At 43.1% G+C, this 24411-nt stretch overlaps 1 protein-coding gene across 1 annotated transcript; it reads left to right on the top strand.

Annotated features, from left to right (window-relative positions):
* The first annotated feature begins 2172 nt into the window (after positions 1 to 2172).
* On the top strand, positions 2173 to 23224 carry LOC308234976 (uncharacterized protein). Its single transcript, XM_080643513.1, has 3 exons — positions 2173 to 2475; positions 3309 to 3435; positions 17849 to 23224. Exons 1-3 carry the CDS (start codon positions 2335 to 2337, stop codon positions 19423 to 19425), a joined length of 1845 nt encoding a protein of 614 aa, XP_080499639.1. The 5' UTR covers positions 2173 to 2334; the 3' UTR covers positions 19426 to 23224.
* Positions 23225 to 24411: the final 1187 nt, after the last annotated feature.

The raw sequence follows: 24411 nt of genomic DNA, 5'->3' as shown, positions 1-24411 counted from the left end.
GTGAGAACTTGGGGAAATACTGGCGAGGTGAGAAAGATAGGGTAAGGTGTGAGCAGAACAATTTAGAGTTGTGGAAGAATAGCCATGGCAGCAAGTTTCATTGTTTCAACAGTTCTTTATTAGTAACCTCACTGCTTCAGAGGCTGTATTACACAGCAGTGAACAGAGCAATGGGTTCCATACCAGGCTTCTTCACAGGCTTCAATAAAAGGGTAGCCAATCATTCAACAGAATATATTCTATGTTATAAATTCTTAGGTGACAGGTGATGGGAATACCCAGAGGTGGGAAAATGTAGGTTTACAGTTGTAATACAATAATTCAAGAATAATCATACAATAATGAACTGTGTTTTGCATACTCACAACTGTAAACTTACTTTTTCCACCCCTGTATAAATTGAGCAGCACTGAGGAATGACAAGCATGTGGCTCCTGAGGATTTTAAGAGCACACATCTAAAGGAGGGGAGCCCTGACTGGTTTGGTTCAGAAGGTAGAGCTTCAGTCTATCAATTGAGGGGTTCTGGGTTCAATTCCGGTCAGGGGCACATGCCCTGGTTATGGGCTCAATCCCTGATGAGGAGTGTTCAGGAGGCAGCCAATGAGTGAGTCTCTCTCATCATTGATGTTTCTATCTCACCCTTTTCCTTCTCATCTGAAATAAATTAAAACAATATATATATATATATATATTATAATTGAAATAAATAAAAAAAAATAAAGGAGGGGAGAAAGGGTATTTGAGTATATTGGGAAGATGTTTCATGAACAAGAAAGTGCTATCCAGTGTTCCCATGCCAGCAGTTTACCAAGAGTGTCAGACTCTGACCATTGTTTCAGTTTCAGGGGGCTGGAGATTATTTTTATTTAGAACTGATTTCTATAATTTATGGTAAGTTTAACATTTTTTTAAACTCTTCTGTTAGATAATTTAGGGTTTTTTGTTTTGTTTCTCTTAATATATTTTCATTGATTTCAGAGAGGAATGGAGAGGGAGAGACATATAGAAACATCAATTATGTGACAGAATCATTGATCAACTGCCTCCTGCACCCTCCACACACACGGTCTAGCCCGCAACTCGGGCATGTGACATGACCAGGATCAAACTCTGACCTGGTTCATAGATTGATGCTCAAGCACTGAAACACGCCAGCCAGGCAAGAATTACTATTAATTTTGATATTTTTGTAGAGATGCAAACCCGTAACTTCTTTTTATATTTTTTGTGATTTTTTTTAAGTTTCTGAGCTATACATGGCTGAACTTTCATTATAAATATGAGGATTTACTGTAAATATTATTTATAAATATGTTCATAATCTCATCACATTGAAACGTCTAAAACATCATCACACCTGACATGTTAGATATGTCTGTAAAGGACAAATTTTCTTTCACTATGATAATTTCAATAGCATTTTCTTATGAAGAAACACACCAATAACAAAATTCAGTTTTTACACTTTTTGAAAATTTATTTATCTTAGTTGATGTTCAAATTAAAACTAAACAATAGAGTTCCATTTAAAGTTTATATTATGTCCTGGCAGGTGTTTCTCAGTGGATTGAAAGTCCTCCCATGGACCAACAGATCCTGGAGTTCCATTCCTGGTCAGGGCACATCCCCCCAGCCTGTGGGCTCAATCCCCAATAGGGGGCCTGCAGGGGCAGCCAAAGGCTGTGTCTCTCTCATGGTGTCTGTCTCTCTCCTTATCTATCTAAAAAAATTAAGGAAACAATAAAGCTTATACTATGCATCTTCGTTCTTTTTTATTTCAAAAGTGTTTCCTACATTCCTGCGTTGCATTTTTCACATGGACATATGATGGTGTAATTAGTTAATTTACGGGATAAAATGTTCTAGACTCTAATGCATTCATACCTCTTTATGAGTCGCTGTATTGGGCTCAAAGATAATGTGTTTTCATTGGCACGTACTCAAGTCCCGTCACCAGGAAAAGATGACAATTTCCTTTAGCCACTTCCAAGATGTCTCTTTCATGCGGATGGGACTTTTTTTTATCGGCGGATCTGGGTATTTTCTCCTGGAGTGAGGCGGGAAAACCGGGACCCTGGTCTGGGACTCACCCACATCACCCAAGGACCAAATGTGAAATCCCCGCGGGAACCAATGAAAGGCCAGAAAACGCGTTTCCGGCGAAGCTACTAGAGGCGGGACTTCCGGTGTCCTCAAGGCAGGCCTTTTGTCTGGACTCGGGATACCGGCAGCTGCCTTTTCCGAGGTTCCCGGTCGCTAGGGCCTCGTGGAGATCCCCCGAGGGAAAAGCCGTGAGCGTTGGGGTGCACACAGCCCCTGCGCGGGTGTGAAGATGGACATGGTAACGTGGGTGACCCTCTCCATGGCCGAGACTGGGACCGCCCTTCCCGCGGCGGCCTCTGCCCCCGCCACTCCCGCCCCGCTTCCTCCACAGAGTGCAATGGCGGCGTCCGCGCTGAGTCGCTGGGCAGAGGTGAGTGCGATCCCCGCCCCCCCTCACCGCCTCCTACTTACACCGAACAGGACGGCCCGGGCGCGGGAGCCTGTCACGTCCTGCAGCGGGAGGAAGGCGGAGGGGAGAGGGGAGTGTTGGGGTTCTGAGGACACAGCCAGTGCAGGGCAGAGTGCACGGGGGTGACGAGTATCTGAAATTCCCATGCGGATGTGGGCGGTGAGGATTGATGCAAAGATCGAGACAGGCAGGGAGGATGTCGCAGCCTTAATCCGGGCTTTCCGGGCTGTGGGGTCCATCAGAGGACTGGGTTGACCTGGACCCGGCTGGAATACAAGCTCTCTCGGATAGCATGTGCCAAGTTCATGGGTGAGTCCAGCAAGATCCAGTGGCATTGGAGCAGGAAGGGGGCAGAACTGAGGGAGTGAACCTGGGTCTGAAGATGGGAAGGGGATCAACAGTACACAGTGGTGTGCACACCTGGAGGAAGTGTGAGGACCTGGTGTGGGGACATAAGGGTGAAGCTTAAGCTCGTGTTTGTCTTTGTCTTGGAGGCTTAATCTGGGAGACTGCAGTGGTATTGTTTGGCAGGAAGGCTGGGGCCCTGCAGGCATGGCCCAGAGCTTAGATGGTGTTTCTCTGCTGTCCCTCTTCCCAACCCATCTGTTGTGCTGAGGGCAATCCCAGTGATTAATGGGACTGTGATGAGAGAGCAGCCTGCGCTGGCATTAGGGCCTGGTGTCCACACTAACCGGGTGCCCTGGAGGAGGTTGAGGGAGGGGAAGGTGTGTAAGGAGCAGGATGGCAGGTTCTCAGAGAGGCAGCTCTGGTTTCAATTGTCTCCATTCTGACAGGTTGGAGTGACCTTTGAGGACATTGCCCTGTACTTCTCCAGGGAGGAATGGAGCCTCCTTGATGAGGGTCAGAGACAGCTGTACCTGAATGTGATGCTGGAGAACTTTGAACTTGTATCCTCGCTGGGTAAGACCCTCCTCTCACCAGTGACCTGGTCTTGGCTTTGCATTTCCCAGCCCCTTTTCCCGGGTGCGCTCTGTCCTCCCATGTGGACCGTGGGCACTGCATGTTTTCCAGTTTTGGGGCAGTTGCTGTCCTTTGCTTGCACTGCCGGCTTCTGTCCGTGCAGCCCCAATACCTGCTGCACTGAACTCATAGGGAAGAATATGTGGTTGGTAGGGTGGCAGGGAGGCCAATGGATTCCACCTTGATTAGCAAGGAAAAGCATTTTTTATATTCCTGTTGGTCATTTGTACATAATTTTGGGAAGCTTTTTTCTACATCCTTAGCCTGTGTTTGTTGTCGTTATTATTTTATATTTTTATTGATTTCAGAGAGGAAGGGAGAGAAGAGAGAGTTAGAAATGTCAATGATGGGAGAGAATCATTCGTCACATGCCTCCAGCACGTCCCCTACTGGGGATGGAGCCTGCAACCCAGGCATGTGTTCCAGATTGGAATTGAACCCGGGACCCTTCAGTCCACGGGCCAACACTGTCCACTGAGCAAAACCAGCTACAACAGCTTATTTTATTTTATTATTATTTTTTTAAATATATTTTTTATTGATATTTTATAGAGCGGAAGGGAGAGGGATAGAGAGCTAGAAACATCGATGAGAGAGAAACATCGATCAGCTGCCTCCTGCACACCCCCCACTGGGGATGTGCCCGCAACCAAGGTACATGCCCTTGACCGGAATCGAACCCGGGACCCTTGAGTCCGCAGGCCGACGCTCTATCCACTGAGCCAAACCGGTTTCGGCTTATTTTATTTTTTAATATAAACTTTTTAGGCCTTTTTCTTTTTCCTTTTTTTTCCCCTCTGTCTCTTTCCATCCCCCTGTGTTTCTTAGGATTCCGGTAATGCAGATAATGGCTTTCTTGAGGATGTTAGTTAGTTCACATTGCTGTATTCTTTTTTTTTTTAATATTTCTTTATTGATTTCAGAGAGGAAGGGAGAGGGAGAAATGGAAACATCAATGATGAGAGAGAATCATTGATTGGCTACTTCCTCCTAGCCCCCTACTGGTGATGGAGCCCACAACCAGGGCATGTGCCCTTGGCTGGAATCGAACTTGGGACCCTTCAGTCTGCTGGCCTTCGCTCTGTCCACTGAGCCAAACTGGCTGGGGCTGCTGTATTCTTTGAATTAATTTTTCCTCTTTCTTTCCACCTGCATGATTTCAAATGATGTGTCTTTGACATCATGTATTCTTTCGTGTCTGATTTTGATACTCCTCATTTTATGTTTTCTTTTCTTTTTTTTTTTTTTTTTAAATACATTTTATTGATATTTTACAGAGAGGAAGGGAGAGGGATAGAGAGCTAGAAACATCGATGAGAGAGAAACATCGATCAGCTGCCTCCTGCACACCTCCCACTGGGGATGTGCCTGCAACCAAGGTACATGCCCTTGACCGGAATTGAACCCGGGACCCCTCAGTCCGCAAGCCGACGCTCTATCCACTGAGCCAAACCGGTTTTGGCTCTCATTTTATGTTTTCAATTCATTCCTTGTAGTTTATCAACTCTAGCATTTGTTTCATTCTGTCTACCTATGTTTTCTTTTTTTCTGTGTGTGTGTGGTTTTTTTTAAATTATTTTATTAAGGTATTATATGTGTACATATCTTGCCATTGCCCCCCCCCCACTCCCATTGTTTTTTTAATTTAATATATTTTTATTGACTTCAGGGAAGATGGGAGAGGGAGAGTGAGATAGAAACATCAATGATGAGAGAGAATCATTGATTGGCTGCCTCCTTCACACTCCCTACTAGGGATCAAGCCCGGGACCCTTCCGTCTGCAAGCTGACGCTTTATCCACTGAACCAAACCGGCTAGGGATGATATTTTCCTTTTGTTACTGGGTTGATTTTGTCATTATGTTGGTTCCATTCGTGTTTTCTTATAGCTCAGGGATGTTTTTAAAAGTAAAAGTAGTTTGGATATCTTATCAAGCTATATGTAGCTATCCATTTGTTTCCTATTGATAAGTGGGAAATTATGTTTTCTTGGTGGTGTTTTGGTTTTCAGTATTTTTTTTTAATTGTACCTTTATTAGAGGCCCGGTGAATAGGTAGGTACAGCCGTGGGGTCCCTCAGCCTGGCCTGCGCCCTCTAGCAATCGGGGCTCCCTCGGGGGATGTCGGACTGCACCCCTATTTCCCGCAGAGGTCAACATCCCCCGAGGGATGTAGTAGGGAACGAAGCTACAGACAGTCTCACGCTGCCACAGAGGCTCGGAGAGGCTCATGTCACCGCAGCGGCACTCACCAGGCATCCGCCCAGCGTCTGGGCACCCATCAGTCAGCTGAGAAGGGCTCCTGCTGTGGGAGCACATTGACCACCCGGGTTAGCTCCTGTGTTGAGCATCTTCCCCCTGGTGGTCAGTGGGTGTCATAGCAACTGGTCAAATGGTCATTTGGTTGCTTAGGCTTTTATATACTAGTATATAGACTAGAGGGCTGCTGCACTAAAATCGTGCACTGGAGGCGGGGCGGGGGGGGGGGGGGGACTGGGTTCAGCCCAGCCTGCGACCTCTCCCACTCCAGGACCCCTCGCTCCTTACAGCCCGCCTGCTAACTGACCCTTACCACACATCTCACTGTTCATTTGCAATGCTGCCAAGGTGGGAGAGCGGCTACCACCACCACAGCTGAGCTTGCTAGCTGAGAGCCCGGCTTCTGTCTGAGTGGCGCTCCCCCTGTGGGAGTGCACTGACCACCAGGGGGCAGCTCCTGTGTTGAGCATCTGCCCCCTGGTGGTCAGTGCACATCATAGCAATTGGTCGTTCTGGTTGTTCCATCATAACGGCCATATATGGACTGAAGTGTTTTATTAGGCTTTTATTATAGAGATTGTTGAAAGTATTACGTATGTCCCGTTTACACTCCCCCCCCCCCCATTAACCCTTACTAGTGCTACCACATACCCTGCCCTAGACCTACACCACCCTATTGTGTGTCCATGGGTTATGCATAGTAATACAAGTTCTTTGGTTTTTCTCCTCCCACCCACCTACACACCAGCAACTCCCTCTGAGATTCCACAGTCTGTCCCATGCTTCCATGTCTCCGGATCTATTTTGTTAATCAGTTTATTTTGTTTATTCGATTCCACATATGAGTAAGATCATGTGATACTTGTCTTTCTCTGACTGGCTTATTTTCCGTAGGATAATATTCTCCAGGTCCCTCCATGCTGTGTCAAAGGGCCCGAGGTCCTTCTTTTTTTACTGCTGCATAATATTCCATGGTGTACACGTACCACGGCTTTTTTACCCACACAACGACTGATTGGCACTTGGGCTAGTACCAGATCTTAGCTAATATAAATTGTGCTGCTATGAGGTAGGAGTGCATACATTCTTTCTGATTGGTGTTTTGCGTTTCTTAGCATATATTCCCAGAAGTGGGATCACTGGGTCAAAGGGCAGTCCCATATTTAATTTTTTGAGGAAACTCCATGCTGTTCCATAATGGCTTCACCAGTCTGCATTCCCACCAGCAGTGTGCTGGGGCTCCCTTTTCTCCACATCCTCGCCAGCACTTCTCCTCTGTTGACTTTTTCATGGTAGCCATTCTGACAGGTGTCATCTTAATGTGCATCTCTGTGATGATTAGTAACTTCAAGCATTTTTTCATGTCTCTTAGCCATCCGTATGTCTACTTGGGAGAAGTGTCTATTTAGGTCCTTTGCCCATTTTTAAATTGGACTATTTGCCTTCCTTTTGTTAAATGTAGCAGTTCTTTCTATGTTTTGGATATTAACCCTTGGTCAGATGTATCATTGCCACAATGTTCTCCCTTATAGTGGGCTACCTTTTCAATTTACCACAATGGTTTCTGTTGCTGTGCAGAAGCTTTTTATTTTGATGCAGTCCCATTTGTTTCTTTTCTCCTCAGTTTCCTTTGCTCTAGCAGATATAACCATAAATATATTGGTACGAGAGATGTCCGAGATTTTGCTGCCTATGGTTTCTTCTGGAATTTTTATGGTTTCATGACTTACATTTAAGTCTTTTATGCATTTTGAGGTTATTCTTGTGTACGGTGTAAATTGGTGGTCTAGTTTCATTTTTTTTTTTCATGTATCTGTCCAATTATCCCAACATCACTTATTCAAGAGACTGTCTTGACTCCACCGGATGTTCTTGTCTTCTTTGTCAATTATTAATTGAGGGTAATGGCTTGGGTCAGTTTTGGGGGTCTCTGTTCTGTTCCGTTGATCTATATGCCTGTTCTTCTGCCAGTACCAGGCTGTTTTGAGTACAGTGGCTTTGTAGTAAAACTTATCACGTATTGTGATCTCTCCGACCTAGTTTTTCTTGCTGCACCTATTCTGGGTCTTTTTGATTCCTTATAAATTTTTTCTGGCTCTGTGAAATATGCCTTTGGTATTTTAGTAGGAATTTCATTGAATCTATAGATTGCCTTGAGCCTTCTGGACATTTTAATGGTGTTGATTCTACCAGTCCATGAACACAGTATATTCTTCCACTTGTTTTTATCTCCTTCTCTTTTTTCAACATCCTGTAGTTTTCCAAGTCTTTTGCCTCCTTGGTTACGTTTATTCCTAAGTATCTTAAAAAAATTTTTTTGCAATGGTAAATGGGATTGTTTGTTTAGTTTCTCTTCCTGAGAATTCATTTTTGGTGTATGAAAAAGCCATCGACTTCTGGATGTTTATTTTGTATGCTGTTGATTTTGCCCAATTCATTCATTTATATTTTTTTGTTGTTGTTGTTTTAAAATATATTTTATTGATTTTTTTTTAAGAGAAGATAGAGAGTTAGAAACATGGATGAGAGAGAAACATTGATCAGCTGCCTTCTGCACACCCCCTACTGGAGATGTGCCCGCAACCAAGGTACATGTCCTTGACTGGAATCAAACCTGGGACCCTTCAGTCCGTAGTCCCACGCTTTATCCACTGAGCCAAACCAGTCAGGGTCCAATTCATTTATTAAATCTAGTAGTTTATTGGTGAAGTCTTTCGGTTTTTCTACGTATAATATCATGTCATCTGCAAATAATGAGAGTTTTACTTCCTCCTTTTCAATTTGGATGCCTTTTATTTCTTCTTGTCTGATCGCTGTGGTTAGGACTTCCATTGGTATGTTTAATAAGAGTGTTCAAAGCGGACATCCCTATCTGGTTCCTGTTCTTATCATAGGGGAAATGGTTTTAATTTTTGCCCATTTAGTATGATGTTGGCTGTATGTTTGTCATATATGGCCTTTATCATGTTGAGATATGCTCCCTGTATTCCCAATTTGCTGTGAGTTGTTATCACAATTGGGTGTTGGATTTCATAGCATGCTTTTTCTTCGTCTGTTGATATGATCATGTGAATTTTGTCTTTCAATTTGTTTATGTGATGTACCACGTTTATTGATTTGTGAATATTGTACCAGGCGGCATCCCTGGAATATGTCCCACTTGATTATGGTGTATGATCTTTTTAATATATATATAGATCTGATTTGCTAATATTTTGTTGAGAATTTTAACATCTGTGTTCATCAGGGATATTGGCCTATAATTCTCTTTCTTTGTAGTGTCTATCTGGTTTTAGAATTAGGATAATGCTTTACTCATAGAAAGGGCTTGGAAGTGTTCCTTCTTGGATTTTTTTGGAATAGTTTGAGGAGTATAGATGTTAGTTCTTGTTTGAATGTTTGGTAAAACTCCCCTGTGAAGCTGTCCAGACCCAGACTTTTCTTTTGGGGGAGTTTTTTTTTTCTTACTGCTTATATTTCATTCAGGTTTTCTGCTTCTTTCTGATTCAGTTTTGATTGATTGTATTTTTCTAGGAATTTGTCCATTTCATCCTCATTGTCCAGCTTGTTGGTATACACTGAGTGGCCAGATTATTATGATCTCTGAACGCATAATAATCTGGCCACTCAGTGTATATCCTATATAATAAAAAGCTAATATGCAAATTGTGCCCTCAAACCAGGAGTTTGACCAGCAGGCAGGCCGGCCAACCGTCCACGTCCCCTCCCCCTGGCCAGGCTGGCCGGACCCCACCCATGCAGAATTCATGCACCGAGCCTCTAATACAGTGGTTCTCAACCTTCCTAATGCCATGACCCTTTAATACAGTTGTAGTGACCCCCAACCATAAAATTATTTTCGTTGCTACTTCATAACTATAATTTTGCTACTGTTATGGATCGTAATGTAAATATCTATGTTTTCTGATAGTCTTAGGCGACCCCTGTGAAAGGGTCGTTCGACCCCCAAAGGGGTCGCAACCCACAGGTTGAAAACTGCTACTCTAATATATATATCTGAGTGGCCAGATTATTATGGGTTCAGAGATCATAATAATCTGGACACTCAGTGTATACCAGTAATTGTTCATAGTATTTTCTTTTTTTCTTTTTTTTTTAATATATTTTATTGATATTTTACAGAGAGGAAGGGAGAGGGATAGAGAGCTAGAAACATCGATGAGAGAGAAACATCGATCAGCTGCCTCCTGCAGACCCCCCACTGGGGATGTGCCCGCAACCAAGGCACATGCCCTTGACCGGAATCGAACCCGGGACTCTTCAGTCCGCAGGCTGACACTCTATCCACTAAGCCAAACCGGTTTCGGCCATAGTATTTTCTTAAAATCCTTTGTATTTCTGTGGTATCAGTTGTTACTTAACTGCTTTTGTTTTTTATTTTATTTTTTTGGGTCCTCTCTCTTTGTTTCTGGAAGAGATTGACTAATGGTTCATCAATTTTGTTGATCCTTTTGAAGAACCAGATCTTGGTTTCATTGATTTTATTTTTTGGTATTTTTTTTTTAGTTTCTATGTTATTTATTTCTTCTTTAATCTTTATTATTTCCTTCTTTCTATTTTGGGCTTTTCTTGTTCTTCAAGTTGTGGGGTTAAATATTTTTTAAAATATATATTTTTATTGATTTCAGAGAGGAAGGGAAAGGGGAGAGAGAGAGAAACATCAATGATGAGAATGGATCATTTAACGGTAGCCTCCTTCACGCCCCTTACTGGGGATCCAGCCTGCAACCTGGGCATGTACCCTTGACCGGAATTGAACATTGGAGCTTTCAGTCCATAGGCCAACGCTCTATCTACTGAGCAAAACCGCCTAGCGCCATTTTCATTTGTTTCCAAGAAGTTTTTTATTTCTTTCTTGATCTCATTAGTAGCCCATTTATCCTATATAATAAAGAGGCAATATGCAAATTGACCATCACTCCAACACAAAATAGGGCCGCCCCCATCTGTACACAAGATTGCCGCCCCCATCTGTACACAAGATGGCCAGCAGGGGAGGGCAGTTGTGAGCAATCAGGCCAGCAGGGGAGGGCAGTTGGGGTGACCAGGCCTGCAAGAGAGGGCAATTGGGGGGGACCAGGCCTGCAAGAGAGGGCAATTGGGGGGGACCAGGCCTGCAGGGGAGGGCAGTTGGGGGAGACCCAGGCCTGCAGGGTAAGGCAGTTATGGGTGACAGGGCCTGCAAGGGAGGGCAGTTGGGAGGGACAAGGCCTGCAGGGGAGGGCATTTGGGGGGAACCAGGCCTGCAGGGGAGGGCAGTTGGGGTGACCAGGCCTGCAGGGGAGGGCAGTTGTGGGTGACCAGGCCGGCAGGGGAGGGCCGTTAGGGGTGATCAGGCTGGCACGGAGGGCAGTTAGGGGCAATCGTGCTGACAGGGGAGCAGTTAGGCTGGCAGGGGAGTGGTTAGGGGGTGATTAGGCTGGCAGGCAGAAGCTGTTAGGGGCATTCAGGCAGGCAGGCAGGCGAGCGGTTGTGCGCCAGCAGTCCTGGATTGTGAGAGGGATCCCAGATTGGGGAGGGTGCAGGCTGGGCTGAGGGACCCCCCCCCCAACTCCCCCATGCACGAATTTTGTCAACCGGGCCTTTAGTTGTTTAATAACATTATATTTAGCCTGAATGTTTTGGAGTGTTTTTATTGTAATTGATTTCTAATTTCATTCCACTGTGATCTTAGAAGATGCTTGATAAGATTTCAATCTTTTTGAGCTTATAGAGACTTGTTTTGTGTCTTAACATATGGTGTATCTTTATGAATGATCCATTTGCACTTAAGAAGAATGTATATTCTGCAGCTTTGGGATGAAATGTTCTATAAATATCAATTAAATGCACCTAATCCAGTCTTTCATTTAGAATTCCTGTTAACTTGTTAATGTTTTGTATGGAAGGTCTATCCATTGAAGTCAGGGGGTGGTAAAGTCCCCATACTATGATTGTTTTACTGTCGATCTCTCCCTGAAAATTCTCTAGAAGTTTTTTTGTTGTTTTTTTTATTGATTTCAGAGTGGAAGCGAGAGAGGTAGATAGAAACATCAATGATGACAGAGAATCACCATTCGGCTGCCTCCTGCACATCCCCCACTGGAGGGATGAAGCCCGCAACCTGGGCATGTGCCCCAAGCTGGAATTGAACCTGGGATCCTTCATTCCGTAGGCCGACGCTCTATCCACTGAGCAAAACTGTCTGGGTCATCTAGAAGTTTTCTTATTTATTTAAGTGCTCCTATATTGGCTGCATATATGTTTCCCAGGGTTATATTCTCTTGTTGGATTGATCCCTTTAGAATTATTAGTACTATGTACTGACCTTTGTTGTCTCTTATAATGTCCTTTATTTTGAAGTTTATATTGTCCTATATGAGTATTGCTACCACAGCTTATTGGGTTTTGTTTTTGATTTTTTCATTTCGATTTCCCTGGCAAACTTTTTTCCATCCCTTCACTCATGCTGTGCAAGTTTTTTGTTCTGAGGTGGGTCCTTTATATACCATTTAATAGGGTCATGTTTTTTTATCCATTCAGTTACCCTATATCTTTTGATTCAAGCACCTAATCCATTTACCTTTGAGTTTTTTATTTATAGGTACTTATTTATTTCCATTTTAATTCTGTATGGCCATGTTTTTGTCCCCCTTTGTCCCTCTCTCCTTCTCTCTGTTTTCTCTTCTCATTATAGCAATCCCTTTAGCTTTTTCAGTTGTGCTGTGCTGGTGATGCTAAACTCCTCTAGCCTCTTTTTGTCTGGAAAGTTCTTTTTTTTTTTTTTTTTTTTTTAAATATATTTTATTGATATTTCATCAGAGAGGAAGGGAGAGGGATAGAGAGCTAGAAACATTGATCAGCTGCCTCTTGCACACCTCCCACTGGGGACGCGCCCGCAACCAAGGTACATGCCCTTGACCGGAATCAAACCCGGGACCCTTCAGTCTGCAGGCCGACGCTCTATCCACTGAGCCAAACCGGTTTCGGCTGGAAAGTTCTTTATTTCACCATCTATTTTGAATGATAGCTCTTCAGGAGAATTCTCTTGTTCTTTCCTTGGGGTTTTTGTTTGTTTGTTTCCCCGTTTTGGTTGCCTGTTTGCATTTGGGTAGATCTGCTACACTTCTGGTCTCTAGTGTAGGACAATGTCAGGCACTGCTGTGATTGGCACTGCGTACCTTGTTTTGTGCTATCAGCAACCCGCAGCTTTTGAATCCCTCTGCTGTGGCTGGTTCCTTCGGAAAGCACCACAATTTGCACCAGGGTCTGCTTTTCCGATCCCTGGGTCCAAAGACTCAAAGCCTCCAGAGACCCACCTCAGCCTGCAGTCTTATTGTTGTCATCCTTGATTAACTTCATGCTATTGACCACTGGGTGGGGCGAGAGGTGTTCCAATAGGGTGGGGCAATTGGCTTCCCCCCAGGCAAAAACTGCCTGGATGGCAATAGTCCACAGCAGAAAGATGTCCTCCACATCATGAGGAAATGACTTAGCACAGGATACCAGGGTGGCTGCCCTCAGAGCCCCCAATCCTAGACTCTCCTCACACAGCTCCAGTCCACTATGCCCTCCGTCTGCCAGAGCCCATGGTGAGTGGCTGCACACGAAATTGGCCATTTAAGAGGGTGCCTGCGTTTCTAGCCATCTCGCTGGCAGACTGCAACCCTGCCGCTTTTCACAGCCAGATGTTTTGCGGGCACCCCTCTCAGTTCTGGTGCTCTGGGCTGGGGATCTCAGCTGGGGTTCAGACACCAGAGTTCTTAGTAGGAACACCCCACAGCCAAAATATTCCTCCGAAATTCAACTGTTGTCTGTGGGGACCCAGCCAACCCTTTTGTGCTTCCACATTGCCTACCAGTCTGTATGCAATCCCCACTTCCCATTCTTTGTTTTCAGGGTTCTCTCCAGCTAGTCCTCAGTTAATTTTTCAGGATGGTTGTCCTGCATTTTAGTTGTCTTACCAGCTTGGTCTTAGGAGCTTGTCAGTGTGCCTTAAACTTACTCCATTGCCACTGTTTCTCCCCTTTAGTATTTCTTTTATTACTGTACTAGTGGTTGGTGCACAAAATCCATGCACATTAAAAGGGAGGTAATTAGAGGAAATATTTTAATATTGCTGTTTGCCCTTTCTCTATAATGGAAGTGTCAGAGATGAAAGGAAATTAGTACAATGTACGTGAAAATAATATATAAATTTATTAATAAATAAACAATAACAAAATGATATAACAACAACAAAAACATTATAGAAAAACAACAGTGATGCAAACAATGACTGATAAAGTGATTAAACTTATTCTAATATCTTCCTGTATACCACAGTAAGAGTGTAAACACTTTCAGAAGTGCTTGACTAATTTCCTTTGTGATGAAGTATTTACAACTTTAACTATAACATCACATGCTCTTCAAACTCAAGAGAAAGCAACATATAACTGACCGTGTGCGAAGACGGGTTCAGATAGGAATATTCCTATTCTGTCTAGAGTTTGTCCTTGTGATTTATTAATAGTCCTCACAAATGCTGGCATCATGGGAAACTGTCGTCGAATTAATTTAAATGGGAGGCCAGTGTCACATGGGGACAAATTAATTCTTGGAATCAGAATAACCTCTCCCTTTGCAAATCCTGTTAATACTTCAGCTTCGATTATGTTAGGTCGTAATCTTTTGATAATAAATCTAGTGCCATTACAAAGACCCCATTACAATTAAGATTTCTCATGAGCATGATGATTGCACCCACTTTCAACATTCCCGAAGGAGTAATATTATAAAGAAATTCGATGGGAAAATTTTCCTTTTCAGCACATCTGTTGAATCAATGGAATCATCACTCAAATATGTTTGGAAATCTCCATCGAGTATATCCAAAATTTCTTCATTTAATTTTTGAACGTGCTCATTTTTTGGACAAAGAATTGCACATTTTGATATATTTTTAATATTATCTATAGATATACTATTTCCAAAGTTGGCTTCAATAATAGATCCATTACAAATTATTTCACAGGGGATTTCAATAATATCCGATCCTAAATGAAAACTGCTATCAAGTTTGCCATCTCCAAGTTTTACTAACCATTCACTATAAGTAGAATCCTTTGATCTCATGTTTGTTTTAAGAGACAACTTTCTGAAACATCCCCAAACATTACAGTACTTTAAACTCATTTGTACTATGGCTGATGGCATGGCATGCAGTACAATACTGAGACATTGTCGAAAATCCCCTCTGAAAAGGAGAACTTGCCCACCAAATGCAACATTCAAATTCATAATTTCCCTTAGTAATCAGTCTATGGCATTTATAGCATGACTGGATGCCATGGTGCCTTCATCAGTAATGACAAGTTTGGCCTTTTTAATGGTTTTAGCAACTTCACTCTTTTTTTTTTTAAACATATTTTATTGATTTTTTACAGAGAGGAAGGGAGAGGGATAGAGAGTTAGAAACATCTATGAGAGAGAAACATCGATCAGCCGCCTCCCGCACACCCCCCCAAGGCAAATGCCCCCCCCCCAAGGCAAATGCCCCCGACCTGAATAGAACCTGGCACCCTTCAGTCCACAGGCCGACGCTCTATCCACTGAGCCAAACCGGTTTCGGCGCAACTTCACTCTTTATATCCAGTCTAGAAATTGAAGTTTCAATTAATGGAATTGGTAATTTGTATTGGGAATGAAAGTTTCTTCTGCCGAGAAGTAAATTTGTAGCAATTCCTGTAGATGCTGTAGGTAAAACAATACCACCACGACCTCTAATATAATGTATTAAAACTTTATAAGGATATGTTTTTCCACTACCACCTGGACCATCCAAGAAAAAGCATTTGGGGTGTACAGTTTGATTTTCAGTGGCTTAAGTTATAGTCTGAAAGGCAGCTTCACCTCAGTGCTGGGCTGGGACGCATGCAGGCAGCATGATGTTAGCGCTGGGGCAGAAGTCCCCGCCCCGTTCCCGCCCACCTGCTCCTGCCTGCTTGTGCCTCCCTTGGGAGCAGCCTCCACCTCCCCAGGCAGCCTGACATTAGCACTAGGAAGGCCTGCGGGGGGGGGGGGGGGGGGGGGCAGTCCCAGCCCCTGTCCCCGCCCACCAGCTCCGGTCATGACTGGGACACTGTTAGGACCACTTTAGCATATTATCCCTTTATATATAGATAGATTAAGTGTCTTCACATTTCATGAAGCAGTTACTCCTTTAATACTTTAACCCTTATGGACCAGTTATGGCCTGAGAAATAGATTTATCTGTATCTGGGATAAAGGGTGTTGGCTAGGAGGGGTGTTGTTTTGATCTTGAATAAAGATTCAACAGTCTTGCCTCCTTGATACTCTATGAGCTGAGGTCATAATAACAAATAATGTATGAGTCCACAATGACTTCGGTAGCAATTTTTTTTTCAGTGACAATTAAGGGTAAAAAATAGTGCTGGGATATACTGATTTCTGTTTCTATTCTATGGTAGGTTGTGGCCAAAAGAATTTCTTTGATAATTCATGCGAACAAACATTAAATGATCCTTTGATGTGTAAATTGTGGGGAGTTCACAGATGTTATATAGCTTTCGCAGTTTTTCAAAACACAAGATTCCAGTGTGTTTCACAGAACAGTCCACTCATGCTAGTGTGCTTACTCTGACTCTGGTTTTTAACCCTATGTATCTTCAAATGTATTTGATTATCCATCTTCCCAGTGTTCCTTTCTATGCAGTTCTCTCCTTTTTTGCTCTTTTGCATTGCTCTTTGTCTTTATTGAGCTCTTATTTCCATCTCTGGTGGGTGTTTATTGTTTGTTTGTGGATACCTGTCTACTTATTCTGGCAGGGAGATAAATTCTTGTATCTCCTATTTTGCTCTAGTATTGCTGCTGTCACTCACATAGTTTTGTTTTTTTTATTATTCTTTTTTGGTTTGGTTTTTTCTCTATGGTTTCTTCCATGCTCTCTTGTTCTACCACAATACTGGCCATCCATCTTTTCAGTTTTTCTTTGAGGATTTCTGTCATCTGTATCCAATGGAATTGCTCAACTGTGATTTAAGGGGAATAATCATTTGTGCATTATAGGAGAAATATGATTACATCCATGGCAGGGTGGATCCAGAGGCTGTCTTGCCTTGGTGAAGGGCTGTTGGATAGAGATTGACACGAGAGCTTTATTAAGATTATAAGTAAGAACTTACTTTGTTCAACATTGTATTGTTTCCATTGCCAGTTCTGTACCCCATTCTACTTGTGCTTGCTTGTTATTGACACTTTGAAAACTACTCAGTTCTTTTTTTTAAAATGTTTTTTCTTTGTTTTAGACACAGAGGAAGAGAGGGAGGGAGGGAGGGAGGGAGAGAGGGGGAGAGAGAGAGAGAGAGAGAGAGAGAGAGAGAGAGAGAGAGAGAGAGAGAGAGAGAGAGATAAGAGAGAAACATTGATTGTTTGCCTCCTGTATGCAGCCCAAATGACGGTTGAACCTGGAACCTGGGCATCTGGGCATGTGCCCTGACAGGGATTCAATCTAGCGACCTTTCAATGGGAAGGATGATGCTCAACCAACTGAGCCACACTATCTATGGCTAACCTTCTGCATTCTAGCCGTTATTATTTCTACTTAGGTTTCCAGCTTATGGATAATCTTTAACTCTCTAAACTTTGTACCTCAACTGCTACCCATATAGGTTCCTCTTTGGTCCATACCTTTAGAGCCTCGTGTGTCACATATTATATTAATCATACACATCATGTGCTGTAATGCAATGGGTTTTAATATGTTTGAGCACATTCACATTGTTCTACATAGACTGTGTCATCAGTTCGAATGGTCCTACAGGAAGCTGTTTGTAAAGAACCAACTAGTGGGCCCTGCATCTCTTGTTTGTGTCCCATCTTATGTTCATGCCCCTCCCTTGGTAAGGTCTCCACCATTGACTGACCTTAGGGGTCAAATAATGTATAACACCATTTCCTCAGGGTATAACTCACTGGTCTTGAAAAGCGTCCCATACACTCATGCCTAGCTGTGACAGATACACATTTGAGATGAGGGTATTTCTTCCTTCTAAAGTCATCATGTACTTCACCTGCATTTCCTTTTATTTAGGTTGCTGCTGTGGAGCAGAGAATGTGGAGGCACCTTTTGAAGAGAACATTTCTGTAAGAGTGTCACAGGCAAGGAATCCCAAGTTAGCTTTGTCTTCCCAGAAGAGCCACCCCTGTGAGAGTTGTGGGCTAGTTTTGAGAAACATTTTCCACTTGACTCATCAGCAGGAATTACAACACAGGCAGATCCTGTTGAGGTGTGGGGCATGTGCAAAACAATTTTATTTCAGTGCCCCATTTCACCAGCAGCAGCACTTGAGAGAGAAGCCTTTGATAAGAGGTGTGAACACGGTCTCACTTGAAAAGGGCTGCAATTTCAGTGTGTTTCAGAAGCTTTTTACCTGTGGAGAGGTGGGGCAGGACATCCTTAGCACGGCAGGGCATCTCCAGCAAAAGGCTCCTCAGATCAGTGAGAAGCCAAATGGTATCTCGATGTGTGGGGTGACATATCAAGAGAAAAATAATTATTTTACTAGAAAAGAATGTAATAAAGCCATAGGCTATAACTACACATGTGTTTGGGACAAGGGTGTCCCTACTGGAAAAGCGTATTTCTATTGCCGTGAATGTGGAAAATATTTTGCCCGATTTTCTACTTTTTGTTATCATCAGAGATTTCATGCAGAAAAAAGGCTTTATGAGCACAGTGAATGTGGGACATCTTTTACCAGTAGTATTGGCCTCCTTTATTATCAGAGATGTCACACAGGTGAAAGGCCTTATCAATGTATTGAATGTGGAAGATCTTTTACCAGAATCTGTAACCTTCGTGATCATCAGATAGTTCACACTGGAAGAATGCCTTATGAGTGCAGTGAATGCGGAAAAACTTTTACCTGTAGAAGTGGCCTCCGTTATCATCAGATGAGAGTTCACACTGGAGAAAGGCCTTATGAGTGCAATGAATGTGGGCAATCTTTTGTCAATAGTAGTGGCTTCCATTATCATCAAAAATTGCACACTGGACAAAGGCATAAGTGCAATGAGTGTGAGAAATCTTTTAACAGTATCTATTATCTTCGTTATCATCAGAGAGTTCACACTGGAGAAAGGCCTTATGAGTGCAGTGAATGTGGGAAATCATTTATTCAGAAATATTCCTTCCATTGTCATCAGAGAATTCACACTGGAGAAAGGCCTTATAAGTGCAGTGAATGTGGGAAATCATTTACTCGGAAAAATGTCCTTAATCGTCATGAGAGAATTCACACTGGTGAAAAGTCTCATGTGTGCAGTGAATGTGGAAAATCTTTTACTTGTGGAAGTAGCCTCCGTTACCATCAGATGGGAGTTCACACTGGAGAAAGGCCTTATGAGTGCAATGAATGTGGGAAATCTTTTGCCAGTAGTAATGGCTTCCGTCGTCATCAGAGAATTCACACTGGAGAAAGGCCTTATGAGTGCAGTGAATGTGGGAAATCTTTTATCAGTGGTAGTAGCTTTCGTCGTCATCAGAGAGTTCACACTGGAGAAAAGCCTTATGTGTGCAGTGAATGTGGGAAGTCTTTTACCACCAAATATTGCCTTACTTGTCATCAGAAAATTCACACTAGAGAAAGGTCTGATGAGTGTAGTTAATATGGGAAATCTTTTAGCCAAAATTCTAACCCTACTCCCCATGTAAGAGTTCACATTGGAGTAAAATCTTGGATATGCAGGAAAGGTAGACTTTTTTGTTCACCCATAGCAATACTATAAGAAACTCCATGAAGCCCTATTTGTCTGAACTGAACCTCATACACTGCAACATCAATAGGATGGAGATTCCCAATAAATGTGAGTGCTGTGAAAATCTTGTGTGTGTGTTTTGCACTTATTTTTTAAAGTTTTTATTATTTTCACAGGGGAAAGGTGAGGGAGAAAGAAATAGAAACATCAATGATGACAATAATTTTTGATCAGCTCCCTCCTGCGTGTCTTTTATTGGGGGTTGAGCATACAACATGAGCATGTACCTTGAAGGGGAACCCACTGAGCCACACATGTATGTTATAATTTGTTATTTACACAGGTGTCTTGACAGATCTATGTCACTACATCCTGGTTTTTTTTTCTTCTACACCTATGTCCTTTCACCAGGTTGACAACCTCTGTCAATCTTTTTTTTTTTTTAATATATTTTTATTGATTTCAGAGAGGAAGGGAGAAGGAGAGAGAGAGAAATGGAAACATTACAAAGATAAATGATGAGAATCATTGATCGGCTGCCTCATGCATGCCCCCTGCTGGTGATTGAGCCCACAACCTGGTCATGTGCTCTTGACTGGAATCGAACCCAGGACCCTTCAATACGCAGGCAGACGCTCTATCCACTGAGCCAAACCAAATAGGGCTGTCAATCTTTTTTTCCTTTAAATATATTTGTATTTTTCTTTATTTTAGTGTATTTTTATTCGTTTCAAAAAGGGAGAGGAAAGAGAGATAGAAACATCAATGGTGAGAGTCATTGATTGGCTGTCTACTGCACATCCCCAACTGGGGATTTAGCCTACAACCCGGGCATGTGTCCTGACCCCAAATGGAACCATGACCTGTTTTATAGGTCCAATCTCACCCACTGAGCCACACCGTGTATCTCACTACATATTCTGGTTGATGGAGCTATTTCACCTGGTCCATCCTATATGGCTTTCACAGATTGCATCGGTCACCATCCTCATGTGCTCAGGAAAGCTAACTGTTCTCTGATTTGTTTGAGAAAATTGGGAGCAGCCTGAGCTTGTAGGAGGTCTTATTTCCTTTCACTCTGACTAGTTGCCATATGGATCTGACTCATGGTCCCCAGAGAACATCACCTGAGTTCAGCGAGCAGCTTATAGAATAACTACCTTTCCCAGGGACAGGCTTTTTCTAGCTAACAGTGACGGATTTTTTTGAGTGGCTGAGTCACTGATGTAAGAACTGGCATGCTCTTGTCCCTTTGGTTTGTAAAATAGTGAAGGACTTTCTCAGTCTTCTTTAACTTGGGTGTTCTATTTACTGTGGTAGTTAATAAGCAGATTTGGCTTCTACCGGAATCAGGAGGTGAACAATTCTATGGGCATCTCAAACTTTCTCTGCCTGAGGAGAATGCCATGGTGCAGAAATTAGCTCAGCAGTTTAGGCCAGATTTGCATTGCTGTGCCAAATAGCCCTCATATTAAGCCTGATGCTATGAATTTCAGGAGATCACTCTAAAGAGTGGCTAGCTGTGACAACCCCTGTTCCATCTGGAGGCAACATAAATTATTTTCCATTTTTGTGGGGGAGATCTCTAGCCCAGGTCTTACAAAGGGTTATTCGCCCTAATGCCTATAATTCCATGGGTGATTATCACTGGTTGGAGGACCATAGGGATTAGAGGAGCCATGATTGCTACAGAACCACTGGCCTACATGGTGTTGGAAGAGATTGCTGCCAGCTAGATGGAATAAGCCTCTTAAAAATGTGCATTCAGAAATGTTCTGAGGAAAAGACTGCAGGATGGCATGTACACAGATCTGAGGATCTCCACGCATGTTTACTATCTTCTGTGGCCTCTCGGGTGTTCATGTCAGAGCCATTGGTACCTTGGCACAAAAAGAATGATAAAGAAAAGGGGTGCCCTGGCTGGTTTGGTTCAGTGGATAGAGCATCGGCCTGCGAACGGAAGGGTCCTAGGTTCCATTCCTGGTCAAGGCACACGCCCGGGTTGAGGGCCCAATCCCCAGTAGGGGCCGAGTAGAAGGCAGTTTATCAGTGATTCCCATCATTGATGTTTCTATTCTCTCCCTCTCCCTTACTCTCTGGAATCAATAAAAAACTATTCGTAAAAAAAAGGGGTATCTCTAGGTCAGGATGTGACTTGTGAACCAGGGAGCATTCCTGTTGGTTTGGGTGAAAGCCCTTTATTGTTTGTCTGTTTGCTGTCACTGAGGCAAGCCTCTCTTTCACGGGGCATGAGAACAGGGGCTGACGATCAAGTTGTCAAATCTGTTTTCCAAAAAAACTGGGACATGCAAATTTCTTTTATCTTTTTTTTTTTTTTTTTTTTTAAATATATTTTATTGATTTTTTACACAGAGGAAGGGAGAGGGATAGAGAGAAACATCGATGAGAGAGAAACATCGATCAGCTGCCTCCTGCACACTCCCCACTGGGGATGTGCCCGCAAGCAAGGTACATGCCCTTGAATGGAATCGAACCCGGGACCCTTGAGTCCGCAGGCCGATGCTCTATCCACTGAGCTAAACCGGTTAGGGCAAATTTCTTTTATCTTGAACCAATTTTAAAATGGTTTCATTAATAACTGACATATCAGGTATAATATTTGAGGAGTCGACAGATTAACAAGGATAAATGACAATAAATCATTTACTGGAACTTTCACTGTTGTCACAATACTTTCAATATCAGTCTCTGTGAATTTACGGCGTGTTCTTTTTGAATCTCTGTCCTTGATAGCGTTCATGGAACCACTAACTTACATTCCATCTTAATAGATAACTGCAATTTCTGAACTTTATATGATTGGAATGTATTTTTTTCTGCTCTTTACGTTGCGTAAATGTTTAGAGGTTTATTAATGATATATTAGTAGCTCACCTTTTTTGTGAAGAAATGTTTGTATCTTCGAATGTAGCATGCTTTACTCATTTGCGATGCTTATTTCTAATTTTTGACTTTATTTAAACTGCTACAGACATTTTCGTAGAACTCTTTATGAGGATGTGTTTCATTTACCGTTGTCAATAACTCAGTACATAGTTTTGAGTAAAAAACTCAGTACATAGTTTTGAGTTTTGGGGTAGGTGAATGTTTAACTTACAGATATTTGCAAGTAGTGATTGACACTGATTGGCCTGTGTGCATTTTCCAGCAGCATATGAGGGATTCAATTCCTCCTCAAATTAGAGAATACTTGGTTTGGTCAATCATTTTTTATTTAGACACTTTTTAAAACTTTGTCATGCTACCTCACTGTTGTTTTATTGTTTTCTCCTAAGGCAGTGGTCGGCAAACTCATTAGTCAACAGAGCCAAATATCAACAGTACAACGATTGAAATTTCTTTTGAGAGCAAAATTTTTTAAACTTAAACTTCTTCTAACGCCACCTCTTCAAAATAGACTCGCCCAGGCCGTGGTATTTTGTGGAAGAGCCACACTCCAGGGGCCAAAGAGCCGCGTGTGGCTCGCGAGCCGCCGTTTCCCCACCACTGTCCTAAGGATTTACGGTGAGCCCATCTTGGAGTGTGTTCTTGCTACCTTTGTATCTTTGTTAAAATGTTTGGCCGTGGGTTCTGCCTAATCTGCTGTGAGTTTTGGCTGTTGTAACAAAAGGAGAGTGAAACAACCAAGGTGGATATTGGAATTTCATGGTGCCTTTCTGGCCTTATGGAATAAAGGTTTTTTGGGTTCGAATGATATGTCCTAATGTTTTTTACTTTTTTCCTACTATACACAATGCAATCGACACTTTTCATTTTAACCCGCACTATCACTTTCAGAACACCAGTCATCTGATCCTGCACTGAGCCCTTGCTTTGTAGTGTTCTGCAAACTGATGTAAGGGAACGCCATTTTCCTTGTCTCCTGTCATGTGGGTTCTTGGGTTGGAACAGGTCCCTCAGGAGGACCAGATGGCATCAGGGTGGGCAGGGTGTTTTAAGAGTCCCAAAGCCAGTGCAGAGGGAAACGGGGGGGGGGGGGGGGGGGGGGGGCAGGAATCAGACTCCCCATGCCCTGGGTCAGGCATTTTGGATTTGAATCCCAGATTGCCGAATATCGCTGGGACTCACAAGGAAAACGATCCCTTCCTCTAGTCTGGGCTGAGTTTTCTCCTCCATAACCTGCTTATGAGGTACGTCTCTATCCCTGAGCTGTTGGAGGAGGTCAAATGCTAAGATGCCTATTTGCAGTGCGACATCTACGCCTGTGGCCTGCCTGGGCTCGGGCAAGTCTAGCCTCTGAGTATAGAGACATTTCGGGCCAGACATCCCTCACTCTCCCAATGCTGACAAGCACCTTTGGGGTGTGTTTGAGAAATAAATGTGGCTCATGAGAACCCTCTGACCCACCTGCAGGGAGGCAGGTGCTCTGGGCCCTGAGGTCTCAAGTGTAGGTTCTTCACCTGCAAATCTCCAGGTGACTCGTAGAGCTCCCTGAATCTCATTGGGCTGAATGTGACACGAAGGTGATGTTGACACTTACCTTAACCTCTGATGGTCATTAAAAACCAGCTCAGTCCTTCCTGGTGAGAGGATTCCAGGATTAGCTCTCCAAGCAATTTCTTTTTTTTTCTTTTTCTTTTTTAAATATATATTTTATTTTATTTTTTTGTTGTTGTTGTTGTTTTTGTTTTGTTTTTGTTTTTTACAGAGGAAGGGGGAGGGATAGAGAGTTAGAAACATTGATGGGAGAGAAACATCCATCAGCTGCCTCCTGCACACCCCCCACTGGGGATGTGCCCACAACCAAGGTACATGCCCTTGACCGGAATTGAACCTGGGACCCTTGAGTCTGCAGGCTGACGCTCTACCCACTGAGCCAAACCAGTTAGGGCTCCAAGCATTTTCTTTTTCAATTCTCACAACCACCTGGGAAGT

The sequence above is a fragment of the Plecotus auritus genome, assembly GCF_963455305.1.
Source record: "Plecotus auritus genome assembly, chromosome: 10".
NCBI classification, from domain to species: Eukaryota; Metazoa; Chordata; class Mammalia; order Chiroptera; family Vespertilionidae; genus Plecotus; species Plecotus auritus.
Note: the sequence above shows the minus strand (reverse complement) of the source record. Positions and strands in the feature narration are given on the sequence as shown.

Bases quoted from the DNA above. Each gene is read 5' to 3' on its own strand.
- LOC308234976 (XM_080643513.1), top strand. From the start codon at position 2,335: ATGGACATGGTAACGTGGGTGACCCTCTCCATGGCCGAGACTGGGACC. The intron at 2,476-3,308 runs GTGAGTGCGATC...CCATTCTGACAG, and splicing joins CGCTGAGTCGCTGGGCAGAG to GTTGGAGTGACCTTTGAGGA. The intron at 3,436-17,848 runs GTAAGACCCTCC...CCTTTTATTTAG, and splicing joins TGAACTTGTATCCTCGCTGG to GTTGCTGCTGTGGAGCAGAG.